This window comes from Diabrotica virgifera, chromosome 3 (genome assembly GCF_917563875.1).
Source record: "Diabrotica virgifera virgifera chromosome 3, PGI_DIABVI_V3a".
NCBI classification, from domain to species: Eukaryota; Metazoa; Arthropoda; class Insecta; order Coleoptera; family Chrysomelidae; genus Diabrotica; species Diabrotica virgifera.
Genome location: NC_065445.1, coordinates 5,364,889 through 5,383,668, shown reverse-complemented (window position 1 = coordinate 5,383,668; position 18,780 = coordinate 5,364,889). Strand labels below are relative to the sequence as shown.

General features: G+C 30.5%; 1 protein-coding gene across 1 annotated transcript in view; it reads left to right on the top strand.

Annotated features, from left to right (window-relative positions):
* Window positions 1–1,457: 1,457 nt before the first annotated feature.
* LOC114326614 (acetyl-CoA acetyltransferase) overlaps window positions 1,458–18,780 on the top strand; it is a 55,009-nt gene continuing 37,686 nt past the window's right edge. Inside the window, exons 1-2 of the mRNA XM_050647778.1 lie at window positions 1,458–1,752; window positions 8,725–8,846. Of these exons, the coding sequence (XP_050503735.1) occupies window positions 1,710–1,752; window positions 8,725–8,846 (165 nt within the window). The 5' untranslated portion in view covers window positions 1,458–1,709. The remainder of the gene's footprint in view (window positions 1,753–8,724; window positions 8,847–18,780) is intronic.

Sequence of the window (18,780 nt, the reverse complement as noted above, 5' to 3'; positions counted from 1 at the left end):
TCTATATTAGTTTTACTCCTTTGGGTAACTAGGTCCATTTTCCGTTGGAATTTACCAGCTGAACAGACGGGGTCGTGAATTTGTAAGTTTTTGAATTTCCTCTTGTCTTCTTCGATTCAGCATCCATCTGGCTTGCAATTTTTAGAAGCCATGGAGGTGTTACTAGGAAAATGGACCAATAAGTTTTCATTTAAATATCTTTGAGGAATATTTTTCAATATTTTTAATTTTTCTATTAGGTTGACAACTTTGACTTTCAGTTGTCAGATGTCGCTAGACACCTACTCCATAAACGTCAGTTGCAATGCGGGGATAAGCTCTCGGAGTTTCGTCACTTGGGGCAGAGAGCATCAAACCTACGCCTCTCTGATGATGCCGCTAATAAGACACGAAAATCGTCGATTTAGAGTGCTGGTTTGCGATCTCTGTTCTAAGTGAAAATTAAGACAGTTTTGCCTTCGCATTGCAACTGAATAAAAATGATATACATTTTTATTTTATGGTTTTATTTCATTCTTCACTTCAAATGTAGCTTAAAACTAACATAATTGTCTTCCAATAGAGACTTTCAAACTTTGACTAGAAGCCATATTGTTGAAACAGTTATTATCACATTAGCTGTCATTTATTCAGTCTGTTTTACCAAATCACCATCCCTAATAATACACTACGTCAATTGGACGTCTAAAATAGTTCAAATTTTAATCCTAACCACCATCGTCATTCAGTCTCCTCTAGATTTCTTATCTATTTCTGTTCTGTGCCTCTGCTATCCAATTGGTCGTAATCCTTTTGAGGTCTCCGGTCCAGTCCAGTCCAGCATATTATGGGGTTTCCCCTGCTTCGATTATCTCATGCTCTCCACAGCTTTCATTCTTGCCACATGTCCCGCCCATCTCCATTTTTGTCTAGCCTAATAATACATTCGATAATGTCTTCAGTCCGGTTCATCTACAAACTTCGTCGTTTATTAGTCGATTTCCGGAGCTTATTCCAAGCAATGATTTCTACATTTTACGTTAGGTCCTTCTCAATTGTTCCTCTAATTTTTTTGTGAGAATTAAGGTTTCAGGTCCTTATGTGAGGACTGGTACTTGAACTAACTGGTTGATGAAAGCTTTCCTTTTTAAATGGATTGGAACAGTTATTTTAAACACGTTTCTCATATTTCCAAATGCATCCCAACCTAAACTTACTCTTCTGGGTAGCTCAGATGTCTGGTTAATCTTATTTCGTGACCCAAATACACACATCTAATCTTTCTACAAAATATGGGCGATAAGTATTATTGGTTGCCTAGCATTCAGGAAAAAAGTTCAATTGAAAATCTATTAATAAAAATCTAATATGTATTTATATTTAGACTCACATTATAATTTAATGATGTACAAATCTCCAATAGCAGTTGCAATAAAATTTAAATAGTATTAGCAATACAAGGAGTTAAATAATAATACATAATTATCTTCTTGGTTTAAATTGAATTTTATATTCTCCATGATGCTAAAATTTATTTTCTGTGGCGTCTTAACATGCCGACATGTATATATTTGAGGTTATATTTACATATTTAAATTAATATGGTATAAAAGTAGACCATTTCGTAGCAACTGTGGTAGAAACCAACTTGCACTTGCCGATGTTCAGAGTTGGTAAGGAGTGGTCGTATAGTTTTAAGAAGTATTTTTAAAAGTATTACAGTGAACAAAATGTCTGATGTGTATATAGTTGCGGCCTGTAGGACTCCTATAGGTATGTACCAAAGTTTAACTAAAAAGTCCTTTGCAACTGTAGATTTAATATACAAATATGAAAGGAATGTGTATTTGAAATAACGACAATGTAATTTTAATACGATATTAGTGAAATTGGTGTCACAATACGCATCAGTATTCAACAAGAAAGTTTGAAAATATTTCATCAATAATTTGAGGTCTGATTGAATTCAATTAAAAATGAGGTATATTTCCATAGGATTACACTATTAAAGAGATGCATGTATTACCTATAACAAAGTCAATTTTATCCTTTATAAACCCATGGTGTAAAACTTACATTAAATACGAAGTGCGGTGCAAATCTGAACCTGGGAGGTATACTACATGATGTTGATATGGTGATGTTTTAAATAAGTTCCTTTAATCCTCTTATTTTATTAGTTGGATTATACAAATTGGTTATATATTATCAATAAAATATGGTCATATTGTCATTCAAACAATTCGTCGCCTCAAAGCAACAGTAGGATATGTAAAAAAAATGACTTTTGTGATATCCATGTCAAATGATTAAAAATAATCCCTTCTTTTGAGTGTAACACTAAGATAAATAAAAAGTGAAATACTTTTTTCATAATATTACATATCCTTGTGTAGCTTAATTCCTGTTAGCCCAATTTCTATAATGCAACACTAAGACAACATACATATCATACCATTATAGTATTTTGTCGTTTATCCATTTTGGTCATCAATATTAATGCAACACTAAGTTATCTTACGCACATATCTTACTGTTGCCATGTAGTTATTGCTGAGTTACGATTATGTCTTTGTTTATATTATCCAGCTTGTGGTCACAATCTTATCTTCAGTAATCTTAAACAATAGTTCTATTACATTGACATTAAAAGGTGTATGTTAAGAGTAAATAATGAATAATTCAGCCAATTTAAATTGTAAAAATTATGGGTATCTAGAAGAAGTCAGTATTTAGTGTATTTAGCGAACAAAATAATACTTATTCTGAGTTGTTATCTGGAATTTATCATGCACAAGAAAAAGGTAAATTAAATTCATGATAAATCCACTTTAGAAATTTCGGGCTGATTTAAGAAAATGCAATAAGTTTTTAGAAGAAAACAAGTATGTTCATGTTATAATTTATGTAATATCATGTTTGAACAACAAAATTGTTTTGTTTTTTGTATTGAAATGTGTAAAAATTTTAACAAAACTTTAGTGCAATATAAGTTTATGTAACAGAAATTTACGGATATCATTAAAAAACAGATTATCCTTCGAGGGCAACAGTAGGATAACTAACTTTTTTTCCAATTATTTTTCACTTTTTATGAATTAATATAAATTGTTATGTGACGCATGTAAAGTTAGGTACTCAAACAAAATTCGATGAAAATCAATTTAAATATAAAAAAGTTATTAATTACTGAAGTTTCGTAAAATTTTCAATTGCGTTTTTCTCGAAACTACATTATTTTACCTATCCTAGGTACTGTTGCTTTGATGCGACGAATTATGGGATATATCAGATTTTTATAACATTCTACAACTCCCGGAGTGAACTATAGCTGGCGAGAGAAATGCTCTCTACGTAAAGTTTAGATGGGTGTACAACCGACGACAGCATTTTTCACCACCCTTGGTTCGTTCCAGGAGCTGTAAGTGCTCTAAACTTTGTTGCGAACACACGCTAAACACAGTTTTTTGTAATGGCATAGTGTAGTTTACCTCTGAGGTCCAGAAATGTACCACAGCAGTTTCCGGTTATTTTTTATTAGAATTAGGTGATTTTAAAAAGAAATACATTCTAATTAAAAAGATATATTTTTACATGCTGTAAACATTGATAAACAAAATAATTAAGACAAAAATAGGATGTAGTGACATTTTAAAATACCTAATAATTTAATTAATACCTAATAAGTAATTTAATTATCACAAACTGTTATATTTTTTAATATTCTGCATATATGCTGATTCCACCAAATGCAACATTTTCAAGATTTCTTGTCTTTAGTTCTGGCACATAAAAAACATTCCTGTTGCCTGGTGATAACAGGAACAATTTGTTCATTCGTTACATTTAATTTTGGCAAAATGGTTAACATGAATTGTTTTACATTGGAACGTAATGACTTATCATTTTGGTACCTACAAATTATATTTTTCCTAATCAATTGTTGGCCCAACTTCAATAAAAACAATCTTCTCCTATCTAAACGATTAATTTTCCAATCTGGATTTTTCAACATCCAAAGTGTATAAAAGTTGATACCACTAATGTCCCAGCAGATGAAAAAATATTGTCATCAGCCACCAGTTACTTTTTCTTTGTTGTCAACTCTTGCCAATTTATTTGTTGTATGCACTGCACCCTTTGTTTTATTGTAGTGTAATATAATATCTAGTTTGTAATCTGTTTCTTCTCCACTTATTTTGTCATTGTTATGTTCTGTTGATATAAGAATAACTGCTGCATTTTTCTTTGGGAAGTAAGAAACAAATGTTTTAGTTTCCATAAAAGCAAATATGCTTGAAAAGTCTTTCTTATATCTTGCTAAAAGTAGTTGTTTTGGAATATAAGGTTCCACACAAGGTTATATTTTATCTAAAACCTTATCTGCTAACCCAACACTGGTAAAAAAAGTTATCAAGTAGTTTTTCCATAGATAAGTTTTCCTGCAGATAAGTGGTTTACCAGGTCCATCACTATTATTTGTCCTTGACCTTTCTCAGGTTTGTTTCCTTCTTTGCCAAAAAGTATAAATTTTACAATATTGCATTTTTTTCATGCCTCAATAAATTTGCATATTGGCTATACAGTGATGAGCGCGCTAATAACTGGCAAAATTGCATAAAAGATGGAAAACGTATTGAGTAGTCAGATAAAAAGAAATGAAACTAATCGAGCTGGGAAATTTGGCGATATTAACCTTTAACTTTACATTATATTTATTATTTCCCACCTTTACACGTATCAGACGAGTTTGGCAACTACCACTCTGACAGTGATAATTGTAGTACATACTCCTCTGATACATCTAAAGGTGAGAAACAATAAATATAATATAACAATAAAACACTGAAAACGTTTGTTTTCTATATCTCCACAAAATTTATTACAACTATGTGACTACAGCTGTTTCGGCAGAGTGGCTTTCTCAAGTGATTTAAATTACTATGGGTTTGCCTTTTTAAAGTCTTTAACTGAAGAGGTTGAGGAGTGGGGAGCTGTTTGTCTCAGAAGTTGGTCATTCAGAATTATATCTGTATTTATTAATTTCCATATATTCTAATAAAGATAGCTTAAGGCCTTTATTTTGAATATGCAGAATTTTAAACTGTTCATTAAAAGAATGATTATGATCTAGCTAGAAGGTGAAGTGCGTATGTAGAAGGGACTGTTTTTCTATTGTTGAAAGCCTGTTTGTGTTCTGCTATCCGTTTGTCAAAGATTCTGCCAGTTTGACCGATGTAAGTTTTCGGGCAGTCACCACAAGTTAGTTCGTAAACACCACTCTGTAGTTGTTTTCTCTTTCGGCTCTTATTGTTCTTAATATATTTGCTTAAGTCGTTGTTAGTTCTGAAAGCGGGTGTTATTCCTTTCTTTTTTATGTATCAGGCTATTTTTGTTGTTACCTTGCCAGTATATGTGATAGAGCAGTAAATAATGGCTATAACGAACAAACAATTAATAACATTTTAAACCAAAAACTCCATAAGAAAGCCCTGAAATTACTATATCCACCACCACAGAAAGAACCCAGTACCTTCTGCTCTATCACATATACTGGCAAGATAACAACAAAAATAGCCAGATACATAACAAAGAAAGGAATAACACAAGCTTTCAGAACCAACAACAACTTAAACAAATATATTAAGAACAATAAGAGCCGAAAGAGAAAACAACTACAGAGTGGTGTTTACAAACTAACTTGTGGTGACTGTCTGAAAACTTACATGGGTCAAACTGGCAGAACCTTTGACAAACGGATAGCAGAACACAAACGAGCTTTCAACAATAGAAAAACAGACACTTCTACATACGTACTTCACCTTCTAGATCATAATCATTCTTTTAATGAACAGTTTCAAATTCTGCATATTCAAAATAAAGCCCTTAAGCTATCTTTATTATAATCTATGGAAATTAATAAACCTTCAGTTAAAGACTTTAAAAAGGTAAACCCATAGTAATCTAAATCACTTGAGAAAGGCACTCTGCCGAAACAGCTGTAGTCACATAGTTGTAATAAATTTTGTGGAAGTATAGAAAACAAACGTTTTCAGTGTTTTATTGTTAAATAAAATGAACTTCCATCAAGTAACGGTCGAATCTATCAATTATTTAATAAATATAATATAAATTAATAAGTTAATATCACTAAATTTCCCAGCTCGACTAGTTTCATTCCTTTTTATCTCATAAATTAATACGTTTTCCATCTTTTGTGCTATTCTGCCGGTTATTAGCACGCTCATCACTGTATATGCTGGAACTTGTCTGGCTTACTCTTCAAGTAAACCTGAAAACGAGCCCTACCTTGAAATGGGACTAACTGTTCACCTACTTACAAGTGTTCAAATGCATTTACAGAACCTGAAGATAATGACGAATATTCCCAAGCAGCAACATAAAATTCAAAATCCCAAATTATTTAAGTATTTTCCAAGAAAATGATGGTGTGAAATTGGATGCGTCAAATTTTATAGTACAAATGCTGGTATACTTATGTTTTTGGATGAGTTTCTTGAAAATCGCAAGCCAATGAAAAAATCTAATAGGTTGTCAAAGTGGTAAGACGTCAGTGTTGCAGAGATCTAAGTTTTTTTGGACTTCTGTTACAACTGAGACCTTAAGGCGCGTTTTCACGGTACACTTTGGATTATCATCCCGGATGAATCATCCAAAGTGATTGCGACAATGAAACTAATTATCGTTTACATGGATCACCAAGACTGAATTAGTCTGTTCACTTACAAATGGCACCGACTGAAGTTGTACGTGCTGGAATTGGCATAATAAGTGAATATCTTTTAAATTAACTTTGACATGTACTCGAAAAACAGAAGATTAGAAGAAAACGACGTTGGTGGGTAAGGCCGTGGATAAATCAACGCTACAAAATGGGAGCGTCAACGTGTTTGTTAAAGGAATGGTCTACAGAAGATAAAAAACTACCTAAAAACGTACAAACGCAACAACTACACACTTTAAAGCGACAATAAGCATCCACGTGGACCTGTTTCTGCTGTTCACTAGTCACTGCCGATGAATCACAACAATAAATGCATGTTTACATGGTTCACTTTGGATGATTTATCCGCGATCAATCCTCTAAAGTGAACAAAAGTAGAACTCGGTTCAACTTCGTTCAATATTCATTTTGAATGATCATTTTCGATGATTAATAGTTTACACGATTCATTTATTTTTCACTTTGGATGATTCATCCGAGATGATCATCCAAAGTGTACCGTGAAAACGCACCTTTTTAGACTTAATTGAACATTATTGGAACAAACAAATTATATATACCGCAAGTCAGCATTGATTCTTTGTGCTTTTTCCAGAAACCCTCTATTCGCGGTGTGCAAGTACTTGGAGGGGATACGAGTAATGATTGTGCACGAATAGCGGAGAAATATTGCAACTTTCTTAAATAATTCATATTTTCAATTGAAATTGTCAAATTGACGTATATTTCATACCTACTGTCATTGAAGAAGAAAAATTATATGTTCACAATATTGATATGATATGCAATTATTATATAAAAGTATATTTAATTAATTGTATTTTGCTTGCAGTACCTACTGCATTTTAATAATTAATTTTATTTATTACATACAATAATTGTTCACCTTCTAATAACATAACCTAAATCTTACTTAAATCTTAGTAGTATTTTTACAGCTGAGATTATAGCCATGGAAAAAGCTCTAGAATGGATCAAAGAGAATAATATTGAAAAGCTGTGATAATAACAGACTCCAGATCTGCAATATATGCAATTCAAAACACTGATTTTAATTCATACAAATCAAAAATTTTATGTAATATAAAAAATAATTTGTCTAAAGTGGAAGTAGTATTTATATGGGCAAAAGGGCATGCCGGTATACTGGGTAATGAGAAAGTGGATGAGTTGGCCAAAGATGCAATAAAAAATGGTGAGATCCTAACTCAGATCTTATCGACAGATGCAATAAATGACGTCAAAGATAGAATAAATAAAATATGGAAAAAACAATGGAAAAATATTTCAAGCATATCAAAAAATTTATATTTTTCTTTACATCAAGAACTTCCTCCGCCACCTGAATACATATTTAAGTATAACCTGCCAAAGCAAGATATTTCTACTATCGTCAGATTAAAAACTCGACACGGAAAATATGAGGCACATCTGCACAAATTAGGAACTAGTTAATTCATCAGTCTGTTTTTGTGATAATGTTTCGATTAGAGATTTGAACCATATTTTCTTTGAATGCAAAATTAACGAGAGATATATAAATCAATTGTATTACAATTTACGACAAACACAAGGTCATTTTCCAATTAGTATAGAATATCTACTAAGTTGTCATAAAATGGAAATATTTAAATTACTCATAAACTACTTGAAAGAAACAAATATAGTCATTTGAGTCAAATAGGTGGGAATATAACAAAACTAATAAATTGACGTAAAAATAAAATAAAAATCTGTGGCTAACGGACCCGCATCCAAGCCATTTTTTCACACACACACACATAAATCTTATTTTTCTTCTTATAATTTTTTTTTGGGCTACGACCTTGACAATTATCCAGCAACCAGGACCAATATGATTGGCCAAATAATTAAAAGTGCACGGTCCCAATAGATATTAGCACTGATATATACCGAGTACTCATAGTTGGCAAGGAAAAAGGCAATCTACGAGTTATCTTGTAGTTGCTCAACGTGTTAAAATAAGATTTTCCTTTCAGGGAGCTTTCAAGGACAGTTTGAAAAACATTCTGCCGTTGATCTAGGTGCTGTTGTGATTGCAGAAGCTATTAAGCGAGCAAATCTTCAACCAGAAGATGTAGACAAAGTTATCATGGGGCAGGTAAAATCTTTCTTTATATATTTGTAACAAATTATTATTTGTAAACAATGTTGTAGTCCAAGTAATGAAGCTTAAAATAGGACAAAACCTCGCAATTTTTACAGAATGGATCGATTTGCTTGAAAATTTGAGAATAAGTAGTGGATAATTCAAGGATCAAAATCTATGTCATGTCGAAAGGCGCTTTTACTATGGGGGTGGTTGTCACCCCATCTCAGGGGTGGAAATTTTTTATTATATTTTGACCGCAAAAGTTAGTAAAAACATTAATTCTTAGCAAAAAACGTTCCATACATTTTTTTAATAAAATTAATAGTTTTCGATTTATTCGCTATCGAAAGTGTTAGTTTTATATCGAAAAAATCAATGTTGTTAATAAGTTTTTGGCTAATAACTCCAAAAGTTTTCGTTTTATCAAAACAACTTTACATAACAAAAATGTACCTTTTGAAACGATAAACTAAACCGTTTCTTTTAGTTTTTTTTTAAGACCAATAGTAATTGAGCTATACATTATTAAATTTAGCTCTTCTTCGTCAAATGCTAAATACTGTAGTTTCAAAGTCAAAAGACGGGAACACTATGCATTTTTAGAGGATAACTTGTTCAAACTAATTTAAAGCATTTTAAAATATCTATCTCCAGAAATAAAAACAAAGTCTTTAGCTCAAAAATTAAGTGACGTATATTGAAAAGAATGTTAGTCCCTACTTTTTTCAGCGAAAAAGTGATCCGAAGCAACCTCCTATTCACCACCCTAATTAAAATTAGTCATTAACCTTATTTGATCTTCTTTATTTTTATATTATTAATAGGTTCTAGAAGTTTGACCGGCTTAGAATGATTAGTTTTTAAAAAAATGGAGTGAAAAGCGAATAACGAATTTTTGTTGTTTGGAAAAAATGGCTTTCTCTTCAGAATAGAAAGATTAGCATCAGAGATACGAAAAAATGTTTAAATATGAAATTGTAGCTTATTTAATTCTCAAGAAACTGGTTTGCAAAAACTTTAACTACAGCAAAAATTTAGTGAACTATTGATAGTTAAAACTTATAATAAAATGCAAAAACCACCTTTACCAACCCTTTCAAAGTCACCTCTTTTTGCGACTGAGGATTTTAAAAATAATTAATATTAATAGGATTGTAGACCTTATAAAAACCTACAAAATTATTTTTTGCCAAACTTTCTAAGATAAAAATAGAAAAGTTACGGTTAAAAAAATCAATATATTTTTTTGAAAAAAAAAGGAGAAATCTAATTGGAAACATAATAATTGGCATAATAGTTGGCGATATTTTTAGTCATTCGCCTTATTCATTCTTCTTTATTTATGTATTATTAATAGATTCTAGAAGTTTGACTGGCTTAGAAAGATTAGTTTTTAAAATACTGGAGTTAAAAGCGAATAACGAATTTTTGTAGTTTGGTAAAAATGTCGATTTCTTCAGAATAGAAAGATTAGCATCACAGATACGAAAAAATGTTTAATTATGAAATTGTAGGTTATTTAACTCCCAATAAATTGGTTTGAGAAAATTTTTTCTACGTCAAAAATTGAGTGAACCGTAAATTAGTATATTATTGAAACCACTTATTTTTTCGATATAAAACTAACACTTTCAATAGCGAATAAATCGAAAACTATTCATTTTATCAAAACAATGTTTTTTATCAACAACTTTTGTGGTCAAAATATAATAAAAAATTTCCACCCCCGGGATGGGGTGGCAACCACCCCCATGGTAAAAGCGCCTTTCAGCATCATATAGATTTTAATTCTTGGACTATCCACTACTTGTTCTCAAATTTTCAAGCAAATCGATCCATTCTGTAAAAATTGCGAGGTGAAAAGCTTCAGTTCCTGGACTATTGTAAAGGATTAGTGAGCTATTAAAATGTAGACTGGTTTAAATGCGCTACTAATGAACTAGTTTTGTTACTTATATGTTAATTAGAACATGTGTAAATGCAACATTTTTTTAAATTAATGATATGTTAGGTTTAAATGTTATAAAAAACAAGATGTTCCGTTTTTGTTTCTGTCTAATGATAGGCACCACATGCATATCATACAAAAATTGTTTGATTACGGAGTGGAGTGACAAAAATGGATTAAAAAAAGAATATATTGTTACATTTTTCTGTGTTTTGAGAGATTAACGTGATTTAACGAATTTTGCGAATTTCTAGTACCAGTCAGATGCGTCCGTTTTGGGTAGGTCAACAATTATTTTATCGCATAACTTTTTTGTCTTTAATTTTTAAGCATTTTTGACACCAGATTATTAAATTATGAGGTATTTTAGTACTAACAGTTATTCTTACTTTAGTACTAAAAGTTACTTTAGTACTAAAAGTCAGTAAAATACAGCGTTTCTGTTTCAAAAAATTTTTCAAATACCTTTTTTTCTATAAAACGGTGTATCCTACCGAATAAAAGCAAGAGTCTTTTTAGTACTAGAATATTTCACAATTTAATAATCCAGTAATGCTATAAAATAACTGTTGTCCTACCCAAAACGGACGCCTATGATCGGTACTATAAATTCGCAATTTATGCAATCGATTTATCTCTGGAAGATAAATAGGCGTACCAGTTTTCGTTTCTCTAAATAGAAGCGTTCTGGAGGTATTTAAAAAAAAACTAATTAGCAAGACGCCATCTTCAAAGAGCTCTATACCTACTTATTAAAGTCAAAATATAAGTTAAAACTTATATTTTGAGCCCAGGAATCTACAGTTAAAATACATATTTCCAATTATGTATTCATGAAACACCTTGTTTATAAACACTACCAGATCGCTATTTGATTTTAAATACTAAATACTAAAGGTGAAGACCTGTCAATTATATGATAAATGACATAATTTTACTGAAAAGGCATAGAAAATCCTTTAAAATTAGAGTTTTTAAAAATATTTTTACTGATTTGTTACTTAATTATTGTAGGCCTGGGTCCCGCGTATCAAAAAAAAGTTGATTAATAGCAAGCTGAAAATTTGTTAATAGCTTAACGGTGTCTAGTCGGACAAACTTTGATGTACAGGAACACTGGAACAGGGGAAGTTTTAATTGTGGAACAGTTTAGAAATTTGGAACGTCAGATTACGAAAACGTTCCATGTATTTTGTGGGACAGAACTTCCAATTGATTTGTTACCATTTCGTTAAACTCTCATGCAAAAATCAGACTGGTGTTAATCACCAACTGGGCATTTGAATGAGTGGAACACGAAGAACATGTCAAATGTCAGGAATCATGTTGGTTAGTAATAGCAGTCTGATTTTTGCATGAGAGTTTAATAAAAGGGTAACAAATCAATTGGATGTTCTGTCCGACAAAATATATGGGACGTTTTCGTAGTCTGACATTCCAAATTTTTAATCTGTTCCACAATTAAAACTTCCCCTGTTCCAGTGTTCCCGTTCATCAAAGTTTGTCCGACTAGACACCGTTAAGCTATTAACAAATTTTCAGCTTGCTATTAATCAACTTTTTTTGGTACGCGGGACCAGGACTATTACAAAAATGGCTTCAAAAGTCGATTTTTTCAAAATTAATAATAACTTTTTTTGCACAAAAAGTATAATTTCGTGTGAGAAAGTTTCACTTAATATTTATTGCAAAATTGAAATTGCTATCACCAAATTTATCAAAAACTGTTGTTAGATAGCTATCTGTATCAAAGAGGGTCACAAAAAGGCTTTTATTTTGATAATTTCTCTGGTCTTAATGGACAGATAACCAAATCAACCCAAAATAGAAAGAACGAAGACAGACTATTGTATCTCAGAATAAGATATAACGTCAATACTCATAATCAGTGGTGATTGAAGGACGACGACGATAATTAATAACAATAAACTATTTGTACAATTATTTAAAATATAGTTTGGTTGGTCACTATTTTGTTGAGTTTAACAAAAAGATTAAGTAATATAAAAGTAATCAATAAAAATAATCTTTAAACCATTAGATAAAACACACATGGGGCTAAGTAATTAGTCAATAACTGATAAAATAGTTCTTTACTTTAGAGGACTATTTAAAATTTATACAGAGTGGGCCAAAGAAAACAGTCCACCTCGATATTCGGCAGTATTTATTAGATTTTAAGGAAAGTCGATTTTTGATCTAAGGTGGACACATTTTTACGGTACATACATCTGTCATTTGTCAACCCCCTTCCATCCACTTCCCCACCCCTTATTTTTAAATAGGGAATAGGGGTCGTGTGCTAGCTCATTTAAAAGGTTATTCAATTCTCTATTCAGTAATATAAACATTAACATAATTATTTATACAGGGTGTCCAAGAAAAAAATATTTTAAATAAATTAATTGACACAAAGAGAAGAATGTATGTAATTTATTTAATTCAAAATACATTCTACTGCTGTCACAAAACAGAAAAAAATGTTTTTTGATAAATAAACATTGCTTTTCGCTTAATTTCAATGTTCAAGCTGCCACCCATATGCCTCTTGGTAGGTTAAATATTGAATTTAAGCGAAAAACAAGATTTATTTGTCAAATAATCATTTTTCTCTGTTTTCTGTCAGTAGTAGAATGTATTTTGAGTTAAATAAATTGCATACATTCTTCTTTTTGTGTCAATTATTTAATTCAAAATGTTTCTTGGACACCCTGTATAAATAATTATGTCAATGTTAATATTACTGAATAGAGAATTGAATAACCTTCCAAATGAGCCAACACACGACCCGTATTTCCTATTTAAAAATAAGGGATGGGGGAAATGGAAGGGAGGGGGTTCACAAATGACAGATGTAAGTACCGTAAAAATGTGTCCCCCTTAGATAAAAAATCGACCTGTTTCTTCATTTCCTTAAAATCTTATAAATACTGCCAAATATCGAGGTGGACTGTTTTCTTTGGCCCACTCTGTATAATGTATATAAAAATATTTAAATTAAATTGTCGCCTTTAAAAAAATCTAAATAGACCAGAGAAATTACCTAAATAGAATTCTTCTTCGTTGTCTTTTAATATACAGGGTGAGTTTTTAGTGTGGGATCGGTCGATGATTCCATAATTGTATAGAATATCGAAAAAAGTTATTAAGAAAAAATGTAGGCAATGATATTCTGCAGGCTTGGAAAATATGTTCATATCTACAGGGTGATCCATAACTGCGTGGTATATCAAACATATAATTTTTTAAATGGGACACCCTACATATTTTTTCATATTTATATTTCTCTCATAATTCTTGTTCATACAATATAGGGTTTTGCATTACTATACAGAGTATTTAATAAATTATGACCATTTTTATTTCGAAATCCCTATGAGATTAACACCATGTATATAAAGAAGTAATTCATAAATAATAATTTGTTTTTTATAATGAGATAAACAATATACTGTTGTTTTTACATTAAGTTTAATTGAAATCATTGACGAATATTTGTATACAGGGTGAACTACAAAACCAAATTACGATTTTCTCAATTTTTTTAAATAGATTACCCTATATTTTATTTTTTTAAAACATTGCATTTATGTTACTCTTTCATTTTTATATAGCATTCCCTATACTTAAACTCATTACTTTTCGAGATATTTTTAGTTTTCTTCAAATATCGGGAATACATTTAATTTTTCTACTAGAAATAAATTAGTATTGAGCGATAATTATACAAAATTATTTTTATTCAATAAATAACCAACACAAAATATAAACCATAACAATATGCAGTAAATGTACCAATAAATTTGATATTAAGAAATTATCATATTACCCTAAATATACAAGAATCGTAAAATTCCTACAAAAAAAATATGTCTTGTGTATAACAATATAACAAGATTATTTTTATTTAATAAACAGCTCACGCAAAACATAAATCAGAACAATATATAACTGATGTAATAGTTTTTAGATTGTTATATCAACAGTATTCTAAGCCAAGAAGTTTTTAGTAACACATTCCTAATTGCAGATTGTGGCGCGCAGTTATTAATAATATATTTCTCATACTATTTTTCATTACTATGAATCAAGAAATCCCTACTTGGTTAACACTCATAGTCAAACTAGGCGATTTATAAATGTTTAAGATGCTATTGTTGGCGATTATGTGATTGGCCCACATTTTTTGACGGTTGAGGTTTTTACACGACGACGCGACGGTGCTCCAGTTCTTCCAAAATTGATTTTTTCATCTGGGGCTATATAAAAAAACCTTGTATATTTTCTCCAGAAGCATCCAACAACGCCTGATGATATGAAAAAAAGAATAGGTGGAGCTTTTAATAATATTGACTTACAACAATGTTAAGAAATGTGGCTCGACCATTTGAATATCGGATACAAAATTGCATAGACGTTGAAGGTGGGCATTTTCAACATTTACTTTAGACTTATATTTTTAACATCACATTAATTGGTACATTCATTAAACATTGTTATGGTTTGTACATTTTGTTAGTTATTTATTGAATGCAAATATTTGTTATTTTATTGCACAATACTTATTTGTTAAATTATTTCTACTTATAAAAATTGAATGTATTCCCGGCCAATAAAAAAAAACTAAAAATATCTCAGAAACTATAAGTTTAGGTATAGGAGATGCTATATAAAAATGAAAGAGTATCATAAATACAACATTCCTAACAAATAAAATATAGGCTAAACTATGTAAAAAAAATAAGAAAATCGTAATTTTTTTGTAGTTTAAGTGCTTATAAAATTTAATGTTTCACTAAACACTTCTTGGCTTAGAATACTGTTGATATAACAATCTAAAAACTGTTACATCAGTTGTATATTGTTTTGATTTATGTTTTGTGTTACTTATTTATTGAATAAAAATAATCTCGTTATATTATTATATACAAAATAAATTTTTATTTTTATGAATTTTACGATTCTTGTACATATGAATATGATATAGGGAAATATGATAATTTCTTAATATCAAATTTATTGGTACATTTATTGCATATTGTTATGGTTTATATTTTGTGTTAGTTATTTATTGAATAAAAATAATTTTGTGTAATTATCGTTCAATTCTAACTTATTTCTACTAGAAAAATTGAATGTATTCCCGATATTTGAAGAAAACTGAAAATATCTCGAAAAGTAATGAGTTTAAGTATAGGGAATGCTATATAAAAATGAAAGAGTATCATAAATATAATGTTTTTAAAAAATAAAATATAGGGTGATCCATTAAAAAAATTGAGAAAATCGTAATTTGGTTTTGTAGTTCACCCTGTATACAAATATTCGTCAATGATTTCAATTAAACTTAATTCAAAAACTACAGTATATTGTTTATCTCATTATATAAAACAAATTATTATTTATGAATTACTTCTTTATATACATGGTGTTAATCTCATAGGTATTTCGAAATAAAAATGGTCATAACTTATTAAATACTCTGTATAGGAATGCAAAACCCTATATTATATGAACAAGAAATATGAGAGAAATACAAATATGAAAAAATATATAGGGTGTCCCATTTAAAAAATTATAGGTTTGATATACCACGCAGTTATTGATCACCCTGTAGAAATGAGCATATTTTCCAAGCCTGGAGAATATGATGGCCTACATTTTTTCTTAATAACTTTTTTCGATATTCTATACCATTACGGAATTAACGACCGATCCCGCACTAAAAACTCACCCTGTAGATATATAACGACTACTTTTGATAAATTTGGTGATACAAATATGTAATAAACAAAATATGTAAAAGATTAATCGTAATTTTTTATTAATGTAAAAATGCGGTTAATCAATTTGTGAATTGTTTATTTTGGCGCATCATGAACAGCTCATTTTAAAGAAATTGTTTTTAAATTTATTTATCAGAACTTCGGTGAATTTAAAAAAAAAAAAGAGATAACTTGGGTTTTAAGGCTCGTAGGACATTGCATTTTTTTTTCAATTCGTGTAAAAATGCCAACATTTCTAATAAAATTAAGTTCCTATTGAAGTTGTTCGTTATTGAAAGCTTATATTGATAATACATATAAGCCTTTCTCTTCAATTTGGTGCTTTCAGAATTCTTGTAGGCCCAATAATAACGTTGTAGATAAAAGATTTCGGATATACAACGTTATTGTGCGTAAACTAGTGGACCTTCATGAATTCTGAGAACACAAATTAAAGAGAAAGGCTTATATTATCAAATTATACCATTTAACAATAATTAAAAAGTATTTGTTAAATATTGTAAACTACGTTTGCGAAAGTACTGTTGTAACAAGAATTATACTTGGCAACCCTGCCGACCGAGTGACGTAGGTTCTCCCGACGGCTGACAGCTGAGATGGCGGAGACTGCTTCAAGAGTGCCTGATTGTACTCCAAGCCATTGAACTATTAGTTTTAATAATGTAGTTTGTTTCTATTTCTTTCGGTGATTATACCGCTCACAGTAAAGTTTGTGCTTATTATTATTCAACCCCGATGTGTAGGTGCTTCCCATTATTTACAGCTGAAGTTCGAGTACGAGCAAAACCCCTATAATATATCCTAACTCTCACACCCTAAACCCTCATCCCCTTATATTGGCGTCCCAACTTTGTGGCTAGGAATTATAGACATTGTTTCGTAAGTGTTAAAGTGCTTTTTAATACCAGAATTTCGCTGTAAGTAGTATTTTAAAATCAATAACCCTACTTTTTCATATCGTGGCGTGGCATCTATTTTGCGCCGATTTTCATGTTTCACCGGTATATATCGATTTTGCATGCACGATCTGAGTACGGGGAATCGATTTCGTATTTCGATTATTCGAATTGATGTTCGCTTACTTGTCGTTCTGCGCGGTGTTGCCTATGTCTAACACTGTTTCGTAGCTCTTCAAATTTTTTCAACATTTTGTTGCCAAATTTAAAATTTTACCGAATTTGCTCGGATTTTAAATTAAAATATAATTATATAACTTTTTTCAATAAAATAACTTTATTGCATATAATTATATACCTTTTTCAATAAAATAACTTTATTGCATATAATTGTATAACTTTTCAATAAAATAACTTTATTGCATATAATTATATAACTTTTCAATAAAATAACTTTATTGCATATAATTATATACTTTTTCAATAAAATAACTTTATTGCATGTAATTATATTACGATTTCTCAATAAAATAACTTTTATTGCATATACATATAACTATTTAATTTTTTCAATAAAATCACTTTTATTGCCTGTGTCTGTTACATATTTAGTAATATTTGGTTATCTGCTATACTTTGTACAATGTCAAAAGGTAATTCAAAAAATCCTACAGCAGGAGAATGTTCTGCTCCCGCTATGGTAACAATGTCACAAGATCAATTTGATTCATTACTTTCGGTACTTGCTAATTCTAACAAACAAGTATCTGAAGATATTCTGGTACAAATCAGAGACCTTAATAGAACTCCTACACATACGTCAGGAGGAAACTTCGTTAAATGTACTGCTCGCTTTGATGGTACTGTTAACGCTGATGTTGAAGCTTTTCTCGACAATGTGATCACTTTTAAGGACTGTTCCCAAATAAGTGATGAAAATGCTCTTCGTGGTTTATCCATGCTTCTTAATGCTAGTGCTGCTACATGGTGGCAAGGTGTCAAAAATACCATTCTCACATGGGAAGACGCTGTACAAGCCTTGAGAGATGCCTATTCGAGAAAACTTCCTCCTCATTTAATATTTCGAGAATTATTCTCGCGTGAACAAAATTCTAAGGAACCTACCGAACTGTTTGTTTCTCGTATTCGAGCTTTGCTCGCACAATTACCTTATACCCTAACCGAAGAGGTTCAGTTGGATATGGTTTATGGCTTAATGGCACGTAAAATACGAAAAAGGTTACCAAGGAATAAATTTCGAGACTTTAAGGAACTTTTAAGGGAATCTCGGGAAATCGAAGCATCCTTAAAGG